Source organism: Mastacembelus armatus, chromosome 14 (genome assembly GCF_900324485.2).
Source record: "Mastacembelus armatus chromosome 14, fMasArm1.2, whole genome shotgun sequence".
NCBI classification, from domain to species: Eukaryota; Metazoa; Chordata; class Actinopteri; order Synbranchiformes; family Mastacembelidae; genus Mastacembelus; species Mastacembelus armatus.
Window position 1 is genome coordinate 2,621,168 of NC_046646.1, and position 17,842 is coordinate 2,639,009.

The following is a 17,842-nucleotide window of genomic DNA, read 5'->3' on the forward strand; positions in this document are numbered from 1 at the left end:
AAGAAGCGCCCCCAGCACATGCGCACAGTAAAACACACTAAAACAGAAGCTGGGTGTTACTAAAACCAGCCACGAAGCACCACCACCAAAGTTCCACACCAATACCCCTGTGATCCTCTTCTCCTAAAACGAGAGACACAAAAATTAAAAATAAGCAAACAATAATAAACAAAAAGAGAAAACAATAAATCCTATGCTTAACTTTAAAAGAACTCTTCAGTAGTTCAATAAAGAAAACATTACCTTCTGCACAATAATTAAAACACAAAGGCACAATATATTAAAGCGCGTGGCTGCAGTCCAGATGACCACGAACCCTTGAGGCAACAGTTCATACTGTACTGTACTGACGGCCGATGCCGTAGGCCTACATCAAACAGTGCAGAAAGAAATCCACTCCACAAGCTTCGGGGATCGGAACCAGAGCTTTGGCAGAATCAAGCAAACAAAACAGTAGCTCCTATTATTGGAAACAAAGTATATTAGTAAATGCTATAATTGTGATGAATTTCTCTGCTAACTGGCAGAAACACATACCCTGGAAGGCCGCTCCAATCACAACAGAGGAAAGGCACATCTAATAGGTCGACCAACGGGAGGCACTTGCACTACTGGCACTGCAATCAATAATTGATTTTTTTTAAAGCAGATTGTGTTAAAAATAACCCATACCAACTACCAGTTTCATACCTGAAGCCGGTGTCCCGACGAAACACACTACCTGCCGAGGCATGCTATTTTGCGAGTCTGCGCATGCGCGGAGTAGATATCTGGTTCGGCTTTTCCATGCCTATAAATCCATGCTACCTTGCTGTGGAAATTCATTTCGCAAAGATTTTGGCTGGTGGTAAGTATTATTTAAACTTTCTTATTCCTCATTTTGACCTGTAAACATATAAATATTTGTATGTACATTTTCAGCAATAAGGAATTAGCTGATATTAACGTGCAGCGAGTGTTATCTTTAAACAAGCGTCTCTCGTTATAAATGCGTATGTTGCTGCACCTTTTAAGACCATGTTTAATTTAAAACTTAACCACATTAAAAATTGTGTGCTGTTCATTCTTTACCCAATACAGCTATTTGTTCATTACTTTTTCTTGATTAAGCCAATCATATTTTTTACTATTAAATGGGGAGAAACAAACTTAACAACTCCTCAGTATATTTAAGGTATTTCTTTTGTAGGTTTTTTTCTTGTTATCGTCATGTCAGCTATTTAAGCAATTTGCCTTGTAAATACTTTTCTTGTTATAACGAGATATGTATCATGTAATAACAATAAAAACACTGCTGTGTCATAAAGTTATCCCGTCTCTCTGCATAGCTATGGAGAACAGGTGGGACGAATTGTACGAGTTCATCTCTCTGGGAACATACCCATCTGGGTATAACAAGTCCCAAAGATTAAATCTTAGGAGGTACGCCTCCAAATTCACAGTAAAGGGTGAGTACCTGAAATACATTCAAATGTAACTAGTGTCTCAGCAAGATAGCACAAACATTTGTGTTTTGTATGATCAATTTACTCACAAATGTGTGTGCGTATTACCATAGAATTTTGATCATTGTGGAGTCTTTTGTACTTTATGCCTTTTTATTGATTTTGTTTCAGGTGCAGTGTGATTCCTGTAATGGTTGGGCACATTTTGAATGTGCCCAATATCACAAAGACAGTGGTGCACCATATCTTTTTAAAAAATGTAAAAAATAAATGTATATAAAAATAAATGTGTGTATATAATATATATATGTATATATATATATATATATATATATATATAAATAAATGTACAGTTGTGCCAGATTCAGACTGTCTTCAAAATTGTCTTTTGTGTCCAAAGCTGTTCTGCTATTGATTGACATATTTCCTATGAATAATTTTCAAAGACTCTTACACAGGTTTTATTAAGTAGTGAATATTTAAAACATGCTCCCAAAATTCTTACAGTTCAGATGGAGTGAGTGTTAGTTAAATACGAAGTGAAATTTGTACTAGGAGCTTAATTCGTTAGGGTAAATGGACTGTCAAATCATGCTACCTGTGGTAAAATATAAGATTTTACCACAGGTAGCATGATTCGTTAGGGTAAATGGACTGTCAAATCATGCTACCCTTGCCCACTTAGTTAATAATACAGGGGTAGCATGTTTCGATAGGGTAGCGCGACTCGACAGAGTCCGCAAACGATTCGCGCTGCGGTAGCATTTTTCGACAAAGCAGCAAGACGACAGAACAGGTGTAAGACGCTGACGATTCTTGCTGACAGCGCATGCGTGAAGCCAAAGAGAGAGCGTGAGTTGTACTGCACCCCTAGTGGTGATTGGCTATCCTAGTTCTAACAGGTAAAAGTGGAAAATTAGCCCTGCTACACACACAGCACAGTGCTGTACAGCACAGTAGTTCATATCAAAATAAACACAAGAGCTGTGAGTGTGGCTCCAGAGGGTCCAGTTAGAATACTTCATTACAGAGATAACACTGTTTTGTTGTTGTGTGTGCCTAACACATAATGTGCACATAATCTACAACTTCTGTCAGTAGAAGAAGATCTTAGTAGTCTTCTACTGAATCAATCACTGATCAGTTTGCTATATTCAAGGAAACACAGCTTTAAGCAGTCTATGTTATCACAATAAAATTTGTTTATAGAGTCACCACTAGAGCTTTGTTTTGGCAATTTTCTGTAGAGCGTAAAGATTTCAGTAACCACCGCACACCCTTCCTACACACAGACACACACACCTACTGTCAATAAAACTGAAAATATTCATCTTATCAAACATAAATGATGGAAATAACCAATACAGTTTCAGCATGTCACAAATTAATGCACGTGACAAAATTTCTGTGCACTTTGGATATAATGTTTCCACTTATTTTTACCAGTTATGCATCAGCCTCTTCTTTGTAAATTACTGTATACCTTGGAAAAACCACTGCATAAATGTAGAGAAAATGTGGATGCAGATATTTAATAATAGTAATTAATGAGTTTATGCCATTACATGTGCAATATGGGCCCTGCTGCCACACAGCAAAATTTCTAGTATTATATAAACTCTGAGAATGTTTATTTAACACTAAAAAGTGTTTGAATGTTTATACTGTCCACATATTAACAGTTAGTGTTAACTGGTGATTTTGCTGTGCATGTGTCAGTCTATATGACTGTTTCTGTTTTTTTTGTTTGTATTATTATAATTAATAAAGTTAAGAGATAATTAATCATGACTCAGGCTGGAATCAAACTTCCGCTGTCAGTGTAACACTTTGTACCTTCACCATCCTCCAATAATCAGCTGCAAACTACTGTTTCACAGGACACAGGGTGACTGAAAAAGCAGAGTAAAATAGTAATTTGGGAAAGTTGATTTAAAGTAGACAGTCACTATAGTGTTACACTGTTACACCTGAAGGCTCCCCTCTCTGTGGTCAGCAATATAATGTTTTAATGAAGCCCAGGTGACAATATTTTTGCTGACAAAATAAAAGACAACATATGTGTCCCAACCCGCACTGGTGCGGTGATGTCTGGTGAAGTCTGCCTCCCTGTTTCTCTGGATTTTACTTTTCAATGGAATATTGTTTGAACACTGTTTTTGGATTACCTGTGAAATACTTTGGATAGTTCTCCCTGCTTTTGTAGGCGTTAAGTGTTTTACCAATGGATTTCCCCCTCACGAGGGGTGTAACCCAGAATGCAGATTTAACAAATTCTGAACTTAGCCCTGAACTCTGTTTTGATTAACCCAGAGATGGGAAACTGAGTTTTCAGTTCCAGAACAACTGATTAGTCAGCTGAGTTAGTTCATCCCATTCTGTGTTTAACACTGAGGTAACCATGTGCACATATCACCCAAGAAATTCACATAAGAAATTCTTATGGGAAAGGAAAAACATTTTTAAAATTTAAAATTTTCAGTTTTTCCATATTTCATGGATAGCAATCAAGATAAAAACTTTATTTGACTGTAGAGAGAGAGAAGTAGCAATGTAGAAAACTGAATTCAATTTTCCAATGTTCTCTTTGTTTGGTTGCAAGGAGAAAATTGAACTCATTACAGTGTTACCTGGAATTTATGCAGTCTTGAATACGTAAGCACAATTTATGAAAAAAAAGTTTCAACCCTACATTAATGAAACATCCATCCATCCATTTTCTTCTGCTTATTTGGGGCCGGGTCACACGGGCAGTAGCCTAAGCAGTGATGCCCAGACTTCCTTTTCCCTGGTCATATCCTCCAGTTCTTCCCAGAGGAATAAAGCTGATGAGTCACACAATGAAGTTATGGGAAAGAGTAGTGGAGGCTAGGTTGAGGTCAGAAGTGAGCATTTGTGAGCAGCAGTATGGTTTCATGCCAAGAAAGAGCACCACAGATGCAATATTTGCTTTGAGAATGCTAATGGAGAAGTATAGAGAAGACCAGTAGGAGCTGCATTATGTCTTTGTAGATTTGGAAAAAGCGTATGACAGGTGGCAAAGGGGGGAGTTGTGGTTTTGTATGACGAAGTCTGGAGTGGCAGAGAAGTATGTTTGAGTGGTGCAGGACATGTATGAGAGCTGTAAGACAGTGGTGAGGTGTGCTGTAGGGGTGACAGAGGAGTTCAAGGTGGAGGTGGGACTGCACCAAGGATCGGCTTTGAGCCTCTTCTTGTTTGCTGTGGTGATGGACAGGCTGACAGATGAGGTTAGACAGGAATCTCCGTGGCCCATGATGTTTGCAGATGACATTGTCATCTGTAGTGAGAGCAGGGAGCAGGTGGAGGAAAATCTAGAGAGGTGGAGGTTTGCTCTGGAAAGGAGAGGAATGAAGCAGAGTCGCAGTAAAACAGAGTACATGTGTGTAAATGAGAGGGACTCAAGTAGAACGATGAGGTTACAGAGAGTAGAGGTGAAGAAGGTGGATGATTTTAAGTACCTAGGGTCAACAGTCCAGAGCAACGGAGAGTGTGGAAAAGAAGTGAAGAAACGTGTGCAAGCAGGTTGGAACGGGTGGAGGAAAGTGTCAGGTGTGATGTGTGACAAAAGAGTGTCAGCAAGAATGAAAGGAAAGGTGTACAAGACAGTGGTGAGACCAGCAATGTTGTCTGGTTTAGAGACAGTGGCACTGAGAAAAAGACAGGAGGCAGAGCTGGAGGTAGCAGAGCTGAAAATGTTGAGGTTGGATAGGATCAGGAGTGAGTACATCAGTAGATGTTTTAGATCATCTTGTTAGATGTTTTGGAGAAAAAGCCAGGGAAGCCAGATTGAGATGGTTTGGACATGTTCAGAGGAGGGACAGTGAATACATTGGTAAAAGAATGCTGAGGTTAGAGCTGCCAGGAAGGAGGCCTAGAGGAAGACCAAAGAGGAGGTTCTTGGATGTAGTGAAGGAGGACATGAGGATAGTTGGTGTGGGTGAGGAGGATACAGAGGATAGGGTTGAATGTAGGCAGATGATTTGCTGTGGCGACCCCTGAAGGGAGCAGCCAAAATGAGAAGAAGATATCCTCCAGTTCTTTGGGGGGGGGGACACCTAGGCATTCCCAGGCCAGCCGAGAGACATAGTCACTCCAGAGTGTCCTGGGTCTTCCCCAGGACCTCCATGCCCAAGCCACCTCAGCTGGTTCCTCTCAATGGATGTGGAGGAGCAGCGGCTTTACTCCAAGCGCCTCCTGGGTGCTTGAGCTCACCCTATCTCTAAGGGAGCGCCCGGCCACCCTGCGTAGGAAGCTCATTTCAGCCGCTTGCAACCGCCTGTCCTTTGGTCATGACCCACAGCTCATGACCATAGGTGAGAGCAGGAGCGTAGATTGACTGGTATATTGTGAACTCCGCCTTTTGGCTCAGCTGCTTCTTTGCCACAAAGCAGGGTAAGCTGCAGACTCTTGACTTTAAATTATCCCTGTCTCTGGAATAGAAAACTCTTGAGCTTCCCTCATCTCAGGGTTAAACTACTCTGAGTTTTCACTAAACCCACTTTCTGGAATAACCCCCTTGTGTAACAGATTATACCTAATTATCTGGTGTTGTACCTGTATGTTTGCACATGGACAAGACAGTTTTTTGACACATGGCGGCAGAAAGGAAAACTGCATGTTGGATTTTTTTAGACTAGTGCACAGTTTAAACCACAGATGTTCATTATATTATTAATTCATTCATGTTCATTCTTGATGATGACCCTGTTCAACGCGGCACCACAAACACGCCGCAGAGCAAAGGTATGACATTTTAAATCACAACTGTATTCTGCCCCAAACACATGCACAGTATGGTGCAGCAGGCTGGAGTCACAGTGTGTGTCATTTTACAAAATAGGTACACAAATAATAGACAAGACGTACAGCGATTCATTGCATTTTGTTATGTAACAATGAAAAGCAATTCTGCACTATTTTATGGGGAAACAAATGAAAAATCTGAAGTAAAGGAACGTTGTGCTCAGGGAATCCAGAAATCTGCATTGTCAACAACCTTGAAAGACTGAGCATCTCCAGCTTTGCCTGCACCTCTATGAGGTTGTACTTAGAGCTTTGCTAAGATTTACTAACTTAGCTGTAGCATGTTAACATTGGCAATAACCACTGGGAATGTTTGTGCAATGGTGTGATGTAGCCTTTTTTGTTTGTTTGTTTTATTTTTTTGTCAGAGTGCGTCTTACAAATTTTGTGAAAGATTCCTACTTGTAAAATGTTGCTAAGGTACAATTCTGTTAGGAATTTCAATTCTGTTACTCCAAAATGCTGATTACTGTACATACTTTTAGTACCAAAGACTTTCTTCTTAAAATAAAATGGGTGCCTGTTAGCCTCTAACAATAGGTTACAACAAGATCTCTAACAATTTGCCCTTTTTTGTTTTAAAATACCATCTATCCATCCATTATCTATACACCCTTATTTGTATTCAGGGATCTGCTATCCCAGCTCTCTTTGGGTGAAAGGCAGGGGTACACCCTGGACAGGTCACCAGTCCATCACAGGGTGTTTTAAAATACCTTTTCACAATTTTTTAAAAAATGAATTAGTTATAAGATCTTTTTACTTCGTTCTTTTTTTACAGTCTTTTCTATTCTAGTGCTTCTAATTGGACTGCAGTAATCTTCCTACAGTATCTGAACAGGGTGGCATCTAGGCAACAGAGCTCCGTAAGCTACTATCTGCTGTTGCTGAGGTATTCTACAGAGGGCTTTTAGATGCCAGCCAGTACTTTAATGGCTTTGTCATGCTATAGTGCTGGAATTATGGCTATTGCTACAGTCCACTGATGTAGGTGCTGGCGATGATGGTGATTATTTTCATATTCATTCATCCAGAGTAATATGTGATGATTATGACTTATGTTACTTATATGCATTTGGCTGCGTAAGTTAGATTAATTAACAATACATATATCGCAAGCATGTCTGGTCATTATCTTACATTATCTTACATTTTATGTAGACTTCTACATTGTGTCAATATTGTGTGTTTCTCAACAGGAATCAATAGTATATTGGTCATATTCTCTCCTGCGTTATGTTCCTGATACGATGCTGATATGTTACTGCTAACATTGGCATAATGAATGTACGCACACACACAATCACACAGTGTCATCTGCTAGCTGAGTGGGAACCAACAGAAACCCACACACCAGTAGTTACTTTCATTGGTTGTGACAAAAAGCAAAATAAAGCTGGGACTCAGGCTGAATATTTCCCAGTTTTGAATGGGAAATAAGAGACTATTCTTTCATGCGACTAAGAAACTTTTTTCAGACCCAAGCAAAAATTTTATGCATAATATAATCTAGTATCATATTTTTCTGACACATATGTTGGTTTTTAAATTGAATAGTTTCGAAGCATCACTAATTTTATAAATTCTGAATAATTGCCAGCTAGGATCAAAGTCAGATAAATATTCCTGTATTTATCTCTGTCGGTTCTGCCTTAAAGAAGAACTATGTCAGATCTCATCAGTAACAGGTTGTCAGAATTTAGGACAACATTTACTAGTTGTTATACTTAAATGTACCTGGATTATCAAGAAGACTTGCCCTTTAATTATAGGGTTTAGAGGCATCCTATACTAAAATAAACAATGAGTCAATATGAACATAATAATGTGTATTACAAAGCCAATTAAGTAATTATATTGTAATTTGACAGTCAACCCCCTTCCACCCTTAGTTGTCATTAAAGCTGTCACAGAGTACTAGCTATTAACTTAAAGGTATTTCATCATTCAGTCTGCCTAATATGGTTATCCATGATGAAAATGTTCAATTACCTGTCCTAGTAGTTCCCCTGTTCCTGTGCAACAAGATTCTCCTCCCTGGCCCACAACCTTTACAGTGAATCCCCAGCCAACTGCAACTGTGTGTGCAGCCAAGGACTTGGAAAACATAATGATATTATGCTAATGCAAAGATACTGCTGGATTGACATTTCTGCTGATTGGGATTAGTGCCCCTATCCATTTTCCCACCCACACAGCAATAGCTTAAGGTCTCTCTGTCACCAGAACATGCTTTTAACATTGCTGGTGTCAGGGGTAATTTGTGGTGTTACTCAAGTGAGCTTGTTTCGTTGCAATTGGTTTATTTGCTTTGTGTAATGAGTGCATGCCCTGAGCTGTCTGCCTTCTGGAGACATTTGGAGACTGTAAATTACAAATGAGGGAACCAACTGCTGGTTGGTTGATGTGAATTTATTGTTCTTTTTAAATTATGGTCTTCACAATACTGTTGTCATCTACATGCTACAAAAATAACTTTTCACTCATTACCTTTTAACATGTCCATGATGTATTAATTCATCAGTGAGTTTCAATTCAGCTAGTCAGTCTGGTAAAAACAGTTTTATAACTCTAGAAAAGTTATTTTTATGTACAAAAAAAGTGGCCAATCTCAGTAGTTCTCATTCTCTAAATATAGGGGAAAACTACATAGTACCAGTAGATGCATATCACTCATACACGCTAAACCCAGGCCTCTCCTATTGGCTATAGTAAATATGACAGGAGCAAAAGTATAATGAAGCTGAGATGTGGTATAAAAACAATAAAGTTACCTTGGGAGGAAGTCACGGTGGAACTTTGGAACCTTTCAACCAGAAGGCAGCTACTCATTTTCTGATTGTTACATGTGTGATTTTAGTAAGTGATTGTAGTAATTGAATGGGCAACGCAAAATTAGTTTCAGCAACCCTAAAAAAGTAATAATAATTATGATCGATAATGATATAATGATGACCTATTATTAACTAATGCTAGAGCTTTGAAATGTGGTAATGTTGTAAACTTGTTTTGTAACCACCACGAACATTAAAAAAAAACAGGAAGGGAAGAAAATAGCAGTGGATTTCATGGTGAAGATTCAAATTACAAGAAGTTGAAAAGTTAACCTTAGCAAATACAGTTGTTGACTGTTCTGAAATTGGCTCATTATTACTGTGACTTAAAGAGTGTGTAATTCCAGTTCCATCATGTGTATATTATCAAACAATGTTAACTGACTTGGCTTCACACTTGCCAGGTAATGAACTAACACAATTGATGCACTTCATTACTTCAGTGATGAAATCTTGATTCTTCTTTTCCTTTCAGCTGTTCCCTTCAAGGGTCACCACAGCGAATCATCTGCCTCCATTTAACCCTATCCTCTGTATCCTCCTTACCCACGCCAACTATCCTCATGTCCTCCTTCACTAAATCTAAGAACCTCCTCTTTGGTCTTCCTCTAGGCCTCCTTCCTGGCAGCTCTAACCTCAGCATCCTTTTATCAATGTATTCACTGTCCGTCCCCTGAACATGTCCAAACCATCTCAATCTGGCTTCCCTGGCTTTTTCTCCAAAACATCTAACAAGAGCTGTCCCTCTGATGTCCTCATTCCTGATCCTATCCATCCTCGTCACTCCCAGAGAGAACCTCAACATCTTCAGCTCTGCTACCTCCAGCTCTGCCTCCTGTCTTTTTCTCAGTGCCACTGTCTCTAAACCATACAACATTGCTGGTCTCACCACTGTCTTGTACACCTTTCCTTTCATTCTTGCTGACACTCTTTTATCACACATCACACCTGACACTTTCCTCCACCCGTTCCAACCTGCTTGCACACGTTTCTTCACTTCTTTTCCACACTCTCCGTTGCTCTGGACTGTTGACCCTAGGTACTTAAAATCCTCCACCTTCTTCACCTCTACTCTCTGTAACCTCATCGTTCTACTTGAGTCCCTCTCATTTACACACATGTACTCTGTTTTACTGCGGCTCAGCTTCATTCTTCTCCTTTCCAGAGCAAACCTCCACCTCTCTAGATTTTCCTCCACCTGCTCCCTGCTCTCACTACAGATGACAATGTCATCTGCAAACATCATGGGCCACGGAGATTCCTGTCTAACCTCATCTGTCAGTCTGTCCATCGCCACAGCAAACAAGAAGAGGCTCAAAGCCGATCCTTGGTGCAGTCCCACCTCCACCTTGAACTCGTCTTACAGCTCTCATACATGTCCTGCACCACTCGAACATACTTCTCTGCCACTCCAGACTTCCTCATACAAAACCACAGCTCCTCTCTCGGCACCCTGTCATACGCTTTTTCCAAATCTACAAAGACACAATGCAGCTCCTTCTGGCCTTCTCTGTACTTCTCCATTAGCATTCTCAAAGCAAATATTGCATCTGTGGTGCTCTTTCTTGGCATGAAACCATACTGCTGCTCACAAATGCTCACTTCTGACCTCAGCCTAGCCTCCACTACTCTTTCCCATAACTTCATTGTGTGACTCATCAGCTTTATTCCTCTGTAGTTTCCACAACTCAGCACATCTCCCTTGTTCTTAAAGATGGGCACTAGTACATTTCTCCATTCCTCAGGCATCCTCTCACTCTCCAAGATCTTGTTAAGTAGCCCAGTCAAAAACTCTACTGCCACCTCTCCTAAACACTTCCATACCTCCACAGGTATGTCGTCAGGACCAACTGCCTTTCCACTCTTCATCCTCTTTAACGCCTTCCTCACTGATATTTGCTACTTCCTGCTCCACAACAGTCACCTCTTCTACTCTGTGCTCTCTAACATTTTCCTCATTCATCAACTCTTCAAAGTATTCCTTCCATCTTTCCATCACACTTGTGGCACCTGTCAACACATTTCCATCCCTGTCCTTAATCACCCTAACCTGCTGCACATCTTTCCCTTTACTGTCTCTCTGTCTTGTATGTCTTTGTACATGTATGTCAGGTTGATTGGTGACTCTAAATTGCCCATAGGAGTGAGTGTGAGTGTGTGAGGTTGTTTGTCTATATGTGGCCCTGTGATGGACTGGTGACCTGTCCAGATCATAACCCTGCCTTTCACCCAAAGAGAGCTGGAATAGGTTCCAGCAGATCCCTGGATTATTCACAGAACAGGGGCCTATAGAGTATAACTGCTGGATTTTGTGGGGCCCGCTGGGCAGTGGAGGCTGCTATAATTGTCACCACCTTGCACCCCACTAGTGATGGCACTGGTGGGCTTATTTTCAGACAAAATACCAAAAGTACCATATATTTTGTGAAAAATTTGTTTTTAATGGACTTAAGCAGATTTATAGTGTAGCTTCCAGTATTTTCATTTTAACACAACTTCAAATATAATAAAATGTAACTTTTAAAAAGTATACTCAAATGTACTTTTAGAAAATATAGAATTTTTTTTTTGTCACTTTTCAATTGGGTTCATCTGTGCTATTTAGAATTATGAGTGGGAGAAAGTAACATCCGCCCTGTGGCGGTTGATGTGACAAGATTGGCTAAATTGTAAGGGTTGTCAGCTAATTTACTTCACCTGGGCCTCCAGGACTATAAATATTGGCCCATGCCTATGCCACCTTCCATTCTGGTTGACATCCACTTGGAATTACTACTTTTGGTTTTGTGTTGTTAGTTTTAATAAATACCTTTTCTTTAATTATGAAAATCTTTTGCATAGATTGTGTAATTTGTTTAGAACAAAATTACATAACAGTCAATGGAAACCAAAATCATCAACTCACGGAGGGCTGTTTTTAAAATCACAATGAAAATCAAAGTAAAAATTTAAAATCACAGTTGTGACAGTTTACTCACAGCAACTCATAAGGTGACCCAAGTGTATATGGCCCCTGCATTCCAACAGGGGCATCCTTGTGTTTCAGTATAAAAATGCTCGTGATGAGTCTGCAAATGGTGTCCTGGGGAGAGGTCCTCTCAGACTTTAATCAGAGCATCAGTGAACTCCTGGACAGTCTTCGGCGGTATAGTACTTCATGGAGTCAGATGCATTGAGACAAAATGTGCCGTAGGTGCCTAATGGGATTTAGGTCAGGGGAACGTCAGGGCCAGTCAACATCATTGCCATCATCATCCAGGAACTGCTACATACTCTGTCCACATGAGGACAGGCATTGTCTGCACCAGGAGAAATCCAGGGCCTATTGCACCAGGGTAAGATCTGACTGCCACTCTGAGGATTTCATCCTGGCACATCACAGCAGTCAGGGTACTGTTGGGTATGACATAGATGTCTGTGTTGTCCTCCAAAAATATACCCTCTCCAGACCATCACTGACCCACCACCAAACTGGTCATGCTCGATGACGTTTCAGGCAGGATAACATTCAACACAGCATCTCCGGACTTTTTCATTCCCATCACATGTACTCTGTAAACCTGCTTTTATCTGTGAAGAGAACAGGCCAATAGCAGACCTGACAATTCTGGTGTTCTCTGGTGAATGCCAGTTAAGATCCATTGTGGTGGGGTGTGAGCACAGGTTGTACTAGAGGACATGGGTCCTCAAACCGCCCACATGGAGTGTGTTTCTAAGAGTCAGAATCATACCCACCAGTCACCTGCTGTAGCTCATTCTGTAGCGCTTTTGCCTCCTTTTCTTCCTTGCACAAAGGAGCAGATACCAGTCCTGCTGCTGGGCTGTTGTAGTTACTGGGCTAGCTCTGCAATCTGTTTGGGCTGCAGGTACTGCCAAATGCTAGCATTAGTGACAAAGACACTAGCAAAACACAAAGCTAAAGAAGAATCAATGAGGAAGGATAACGAGAGACAGCATTATTCTGTGGCCTCGACATGCAAACCCTGGTCTAGAGGTTGTCTTGCATTTGCCACTCCATTTCACCTGCTGCTACTTTCTTTTACACCAAAGCAGATGAAACTGATTCACAATCACATGGACACATTGATATCCCTGAAGTTTAATTGACTTGGTATTACAGTGTAATGATTGTTCATTTTGTGTGCAGTTTACGGTATATTGTGATACGTGTTCTTTAGAAGGAATTTTTACTGTGGTTTTTGTTTAAATAAAAATATTTAAATGGATAATTCTGAGGACTGCATAAGTGCTAACCATAGAGTAAATACACCTTCAGAGAAATGAGTGGTTTCATCACTTTTACTGAAGATATATCTATTCTATTACAAGCTGCTGTAGCTTATTTAAGAAATGTAATTCTATTGAGGTCAGTACAGGTTAGACTTAATAAATAATGTGTGTATTTTCCTCTGTTTCCTTCCCTTTCTACAGGCACCCATAAATTTGTGACTGAGGGGGAGAATCTGGAACTGACAGCCATTACCAAGGAGCAGTCAGGAACATATGAATGTATTGCTTCTAATGACATCTCAAGTCCTGATGTCAGGACAGTGGAAGTGACCATCAACTGTAAGGGTCAAAACTATCACATTCATGGTGAAACCATAAGGGGGAGCATAACAATCAGGACACAGAAAAGCCAACTGGATATATACTTAAGTAAACCTTGATGATGAAAATGTACAAGCCTGAGGGTTACTCTTCATGAGCCATTTTGATTGCAGTCCTGATTGTGGCATGACTTTAATTAATCAATGTTTAATTAATTAAAATTAATTTAGATATTTACAAAGTCAGAACAGACTTTTCAGAGGCACAAACCTTTTTTCTAGGCATTATTTTTTTTTAATTTTTTTTTTTTTTTTTTTTTTACTGTTTTGCTGTAGTTCTCATGTTAAAATAACAAACTGTTGAAGTATTGCATACACAGTTACACTCATGAGCAAGGCCGTCGCTAGTAGGGTGAAAGGTGGTGACAATTATAGGGGCCCCCACTGCCCAGGGGGCCCCACAAAATAGAGCAGTTAGACTCTATAGGCCCCTGTTCTGTGAATAATTCTAATATTTATATTAGTTGTATGCCAGAGATTTTAATGAAAATCATAGAAACATGCAATTTGATGGAAGACGTTTTCCAAATATCTGCTCTTCACCCCTCCCTAAAAATGGATTAGTTTGATACGAGGTATTTATTAATTATTCAGTTAGTGACAAACATCTGAGGGACCCAATAAATCGTAAGTCCCACCCTAGCTTGTGAATAGGACCAATCAGTGTTGACACGGCCGCTGAAGTTAGAGATGAACTTGGTGGAAGAGAAGGAGACTGACTGACTGATTAAAAATGAAACAATAAATCAGGGTACCAGAAATGCCATGAAGAAGAGGAGGGAGGCCAGAAGAGCTGCTGTATCCCAGTTGATCAGCATTCTTTATGGCAGGTTAATGTAGCCTATTGTCAATTCGCTGCCCAATTTATTTTTGTGGTAAATTCTACTGCTGTCGGGCGGGTAATGACATTTTTTTCATTACTGGGTGGGGGCCCACAACAATGTTTTTTCAGGGGGAACCCGAATCTTCTAGCTACAGCTCTGCTCATGAGGCTTTGTGTTTTCAAATTATGGATATTTCAGGATGGCCGAGGGAAGACTCCTCTGGATGCTGTCCCAAATAATTTATAAAAAACCCATCTGCCAGTCTCTATCTGTATATCACTGTCAGCTCACATTTAAATAAACAGAACTACAAGGCAGCCCTACATACAAAGTACTTTGCCTGTCTTTTATAAATGAAGTTATTTATTGCACTTTGTTTTACAGATCCTCCCTTCATTTCTAAAGCAAGGAGTATGGGTACTTCAGTTGGACAAAAAGGAGTCCTGCAATGTGAAGCTTCCGCTGTTCCAAGGGCAGATTTTGAGTGGTACAAAGAAGACCGCAGGCAAGTTTTTCCTCTGAGCTGTGTGATTTCTACAGGATTATAATTGTTTGAAGTCAGAATTACAGACACATATAGGTATCTTTTCTGCTGTAGGCTGGTGACTTACTTTATTTGAAATAAGACAGACTGGATCATCTTTGTTGATAAGTGATGGGTTTACACTTGCCCTTGTTTCAGATTAGATTGTGCTTTGATGTAATGAGATAATCTTTCATGGCCTGCATTTTTCTTCTCTCTATGGTAAATGTTTTAATCACATTATTTAAAAAATAAGAAGAAGAAAGCAGGCATGGTCACCAAAAGCATCATTATTTCTACACAGTGTATTTCAGTGCAACACGGAGCTTGAGAGGATATTATAGTATAATGCAGGCATTTCCAGCTGCAGGCTGGACAGTGAAAAGATGTTTATGTTCCAGCCCTAGAGCTGCAAAGTTGATATAAATGCTGGCTATGTTGCACTGTTAAACGGTCCCTGACGGTGACAACAGTATTGCTCGTCAGTCCCAACAGACAAAAGCACTTCTTAAGAAAAAAAAGATGGAGATGCTGATAAAATAAATAAATAGCATACACCAACATGAAATTTGATAATAAAATAGCAGTAGAGAAATAGGAAGCAGTGGGTGAAATAGAAGGAAGGTTGTTGTGCACTGAAGGATGAAGTGCACAAATCTATGTACAGTTACTTCAAAAAAGGCAGTGAGCTGTGTTCAGAGTTTGGGATAGAATAACAAAGGATATGTTTGTTTTTCACAGTCTGCAGGTGTAAATGTATTTATAATTTCATGCAGATATAAATCTTAGGCACATGTACTAGAGATTTGACAAAATGCCTAAGCAAACAGACACATGGCCTCTCTGTGGATTCAAGAAAATAGTCCTTCCTTACTTTCCTGGCCAATAGCTGAACCCATCAATGTTGCTCCACTTTTTTTTACAGGCTCTTCAATGGACTAAATGGGGTTAAGATAGAGACTCAAGGTAAACAGTCGATGCTCATCTTTTTCAATGTCTCAGAAGAAGATTATGGAAACTACACTTGTGTTGCCACGAACATCATGGGAATTACTAATGCCAGCATAATCCTCTACGGTAACAAGACAAATGTTAAAAAATAAACACACTAATGTGAATAAAAGTATTTAGTTATTCTAATGAATTTTCAAATGCACTGTTTTTATTGTCGATGTTTTCATGCTAGCAGCAAGGTCACCCATGTTGTGCCCTGATTTACTTTTTCATTTACAATGAGAACATTATTGGTTGTCTATCCTTCAGTAGTAACAAATAGCTATCCTTGTAGGGTAGTTCATAAGGCCAGTAATGAAAGCCATTATGATAATGTTAGTTGTAATTGTTATCTTAAAGATTTAATGAATAACATAGACTTTGTATCTGAATATCTTCTGGTCTCCCTTGGTGTACCACCGGCCAATATTTATCAAAACACACTTAATGAGATAAAATGACTGAGTCTGACTCCCATTTTTGGTCACAATGCCCCATGACTTTCAGATCACGCTATTAATAAGCTTAAGTCATCTAATCTGAACCCAGAATTAGACATGCTAACCCTGAAGTAAATGTATCATTCTCCTCCAGGTCCTGGTGCGATGCATGATGTGAATGGAGCTGCCGTGTTGCCCCGTTGTTCTGTATGTCTTCTGCTGACGGTAACCTTAATCTACCTGCTGAAGTTCTGATGTGAAATGTGACAACCTTCAAGTTTTTTCAGCATTGAACAGCAAGAACAGACTGTTAGTACAATTAGAAGGATGCAGATCCAAGAGTTCCAGTGGTTCGCCTTTAGTTTCCTTTCTTTTTAATTTCTGGCTTTGCATCAGAGTCTGTTCTCTACTGGCTCACCAAGAGTGAGGTAACAATCCCAGTAAGGGAAAATTTAAATGATGCACTAATTTGATGATGTAGATCACTACAGAGTCTGTGTCTCCTGAAACCTTTTTGTATGTGAAAGCGAAAGAGGAAAAAAAATATATACATGTAACTGTTGATAGTGTTGATATGACTGTTTATTGCCCAATATTGAAGTGTACATTGATATTATTATTATTCTTGTGTCATGTCCTGTTCAATATCTGTACAATATCATGAAGCTTTTTTAAGTAAATAACTAAGGGGAAAAATGCAATCTAATTGTTGAATTTTACTGTATTTTTACAGTTGTATGCAAAACAGAAAACCCTATCATTCTGAATAATAAGTAGTACATCATGATTATTTCAAAGTCCTACAGGATAGTGCATCTAAGTTTTCTTTTCATTTTAGTGTGTGTAGAAAATGTACAAATGTATACAGACAATTCCTGCACTGTTTTTTTTTTTTCACTTTTTTTTAGCTTATCCATTCAATGGCATTTTTGATACCTCTCATCATGGTGTCATAGCAGCTTCATGGCATATTCATACTTAAAGTACACAAACTCTGAAGTGAGATTTTCAGACTCTAAACATTCATGTTAAGTGTAATTTAGGACAGATGTGTTGGTCAGTGTGCCACTTTATTCTCTGCAGTGAAAAATCCAATTAAATGCTTAGAATTGAAGCTTGTTTAATATAATTATTAACCTCCAGATAATGCTGATATTGTTAAAGTGTCAGGTTAGTGGTTGATCTAATTAGCAATTTGACATTGAACTTACCACTAAGTGGTGCTTGTAATATAGGAAACTAATCTGAATTTGTAAAAGTACATTTTCCAAATGATGTTTTGGGCTTTTTAACATTTGTCTTAGTGGTACAACTGATAAAATTTGCTAAATGGTAAATTTTAACAACAT

General features: G+C 39.3%; 1 protein-coding gene across 1 annotated transcript in view; it reads left to right on the forward strand.

The window, feature by feature from the left end:
* The window catches only part of opcml (opioid binding protein/cell adhesion molecule-like), a 217,827-nt gene extending 200,475 nt beyond the window's left edge, over positions 1-17,352 (forward strand). Inside the window, exons 4-7 of the mRNA XM_026329262.2 lie at positions 13,535-13,672; positions 14,922-15,042; positions 15,986-16,137; positions 16,648-17,352. Coding sequence (XP_026185047.1) covers positions 13,535-13,672; positions 14,922-15,042; positions 15,986-16,137; positions 16,648-16,748 — 512 coding nt within the window. The 3' untranslated portion in view covers positions 16,749-17,352. The remainder of the gene's footprint in view (positions 1-13,534; positions 13,673-14,921; positions 15,043-15,985; positions 16,138-16,647) is intronic.
* Positions 17,353-17,842: the final 490 nt, after the last annotated feature.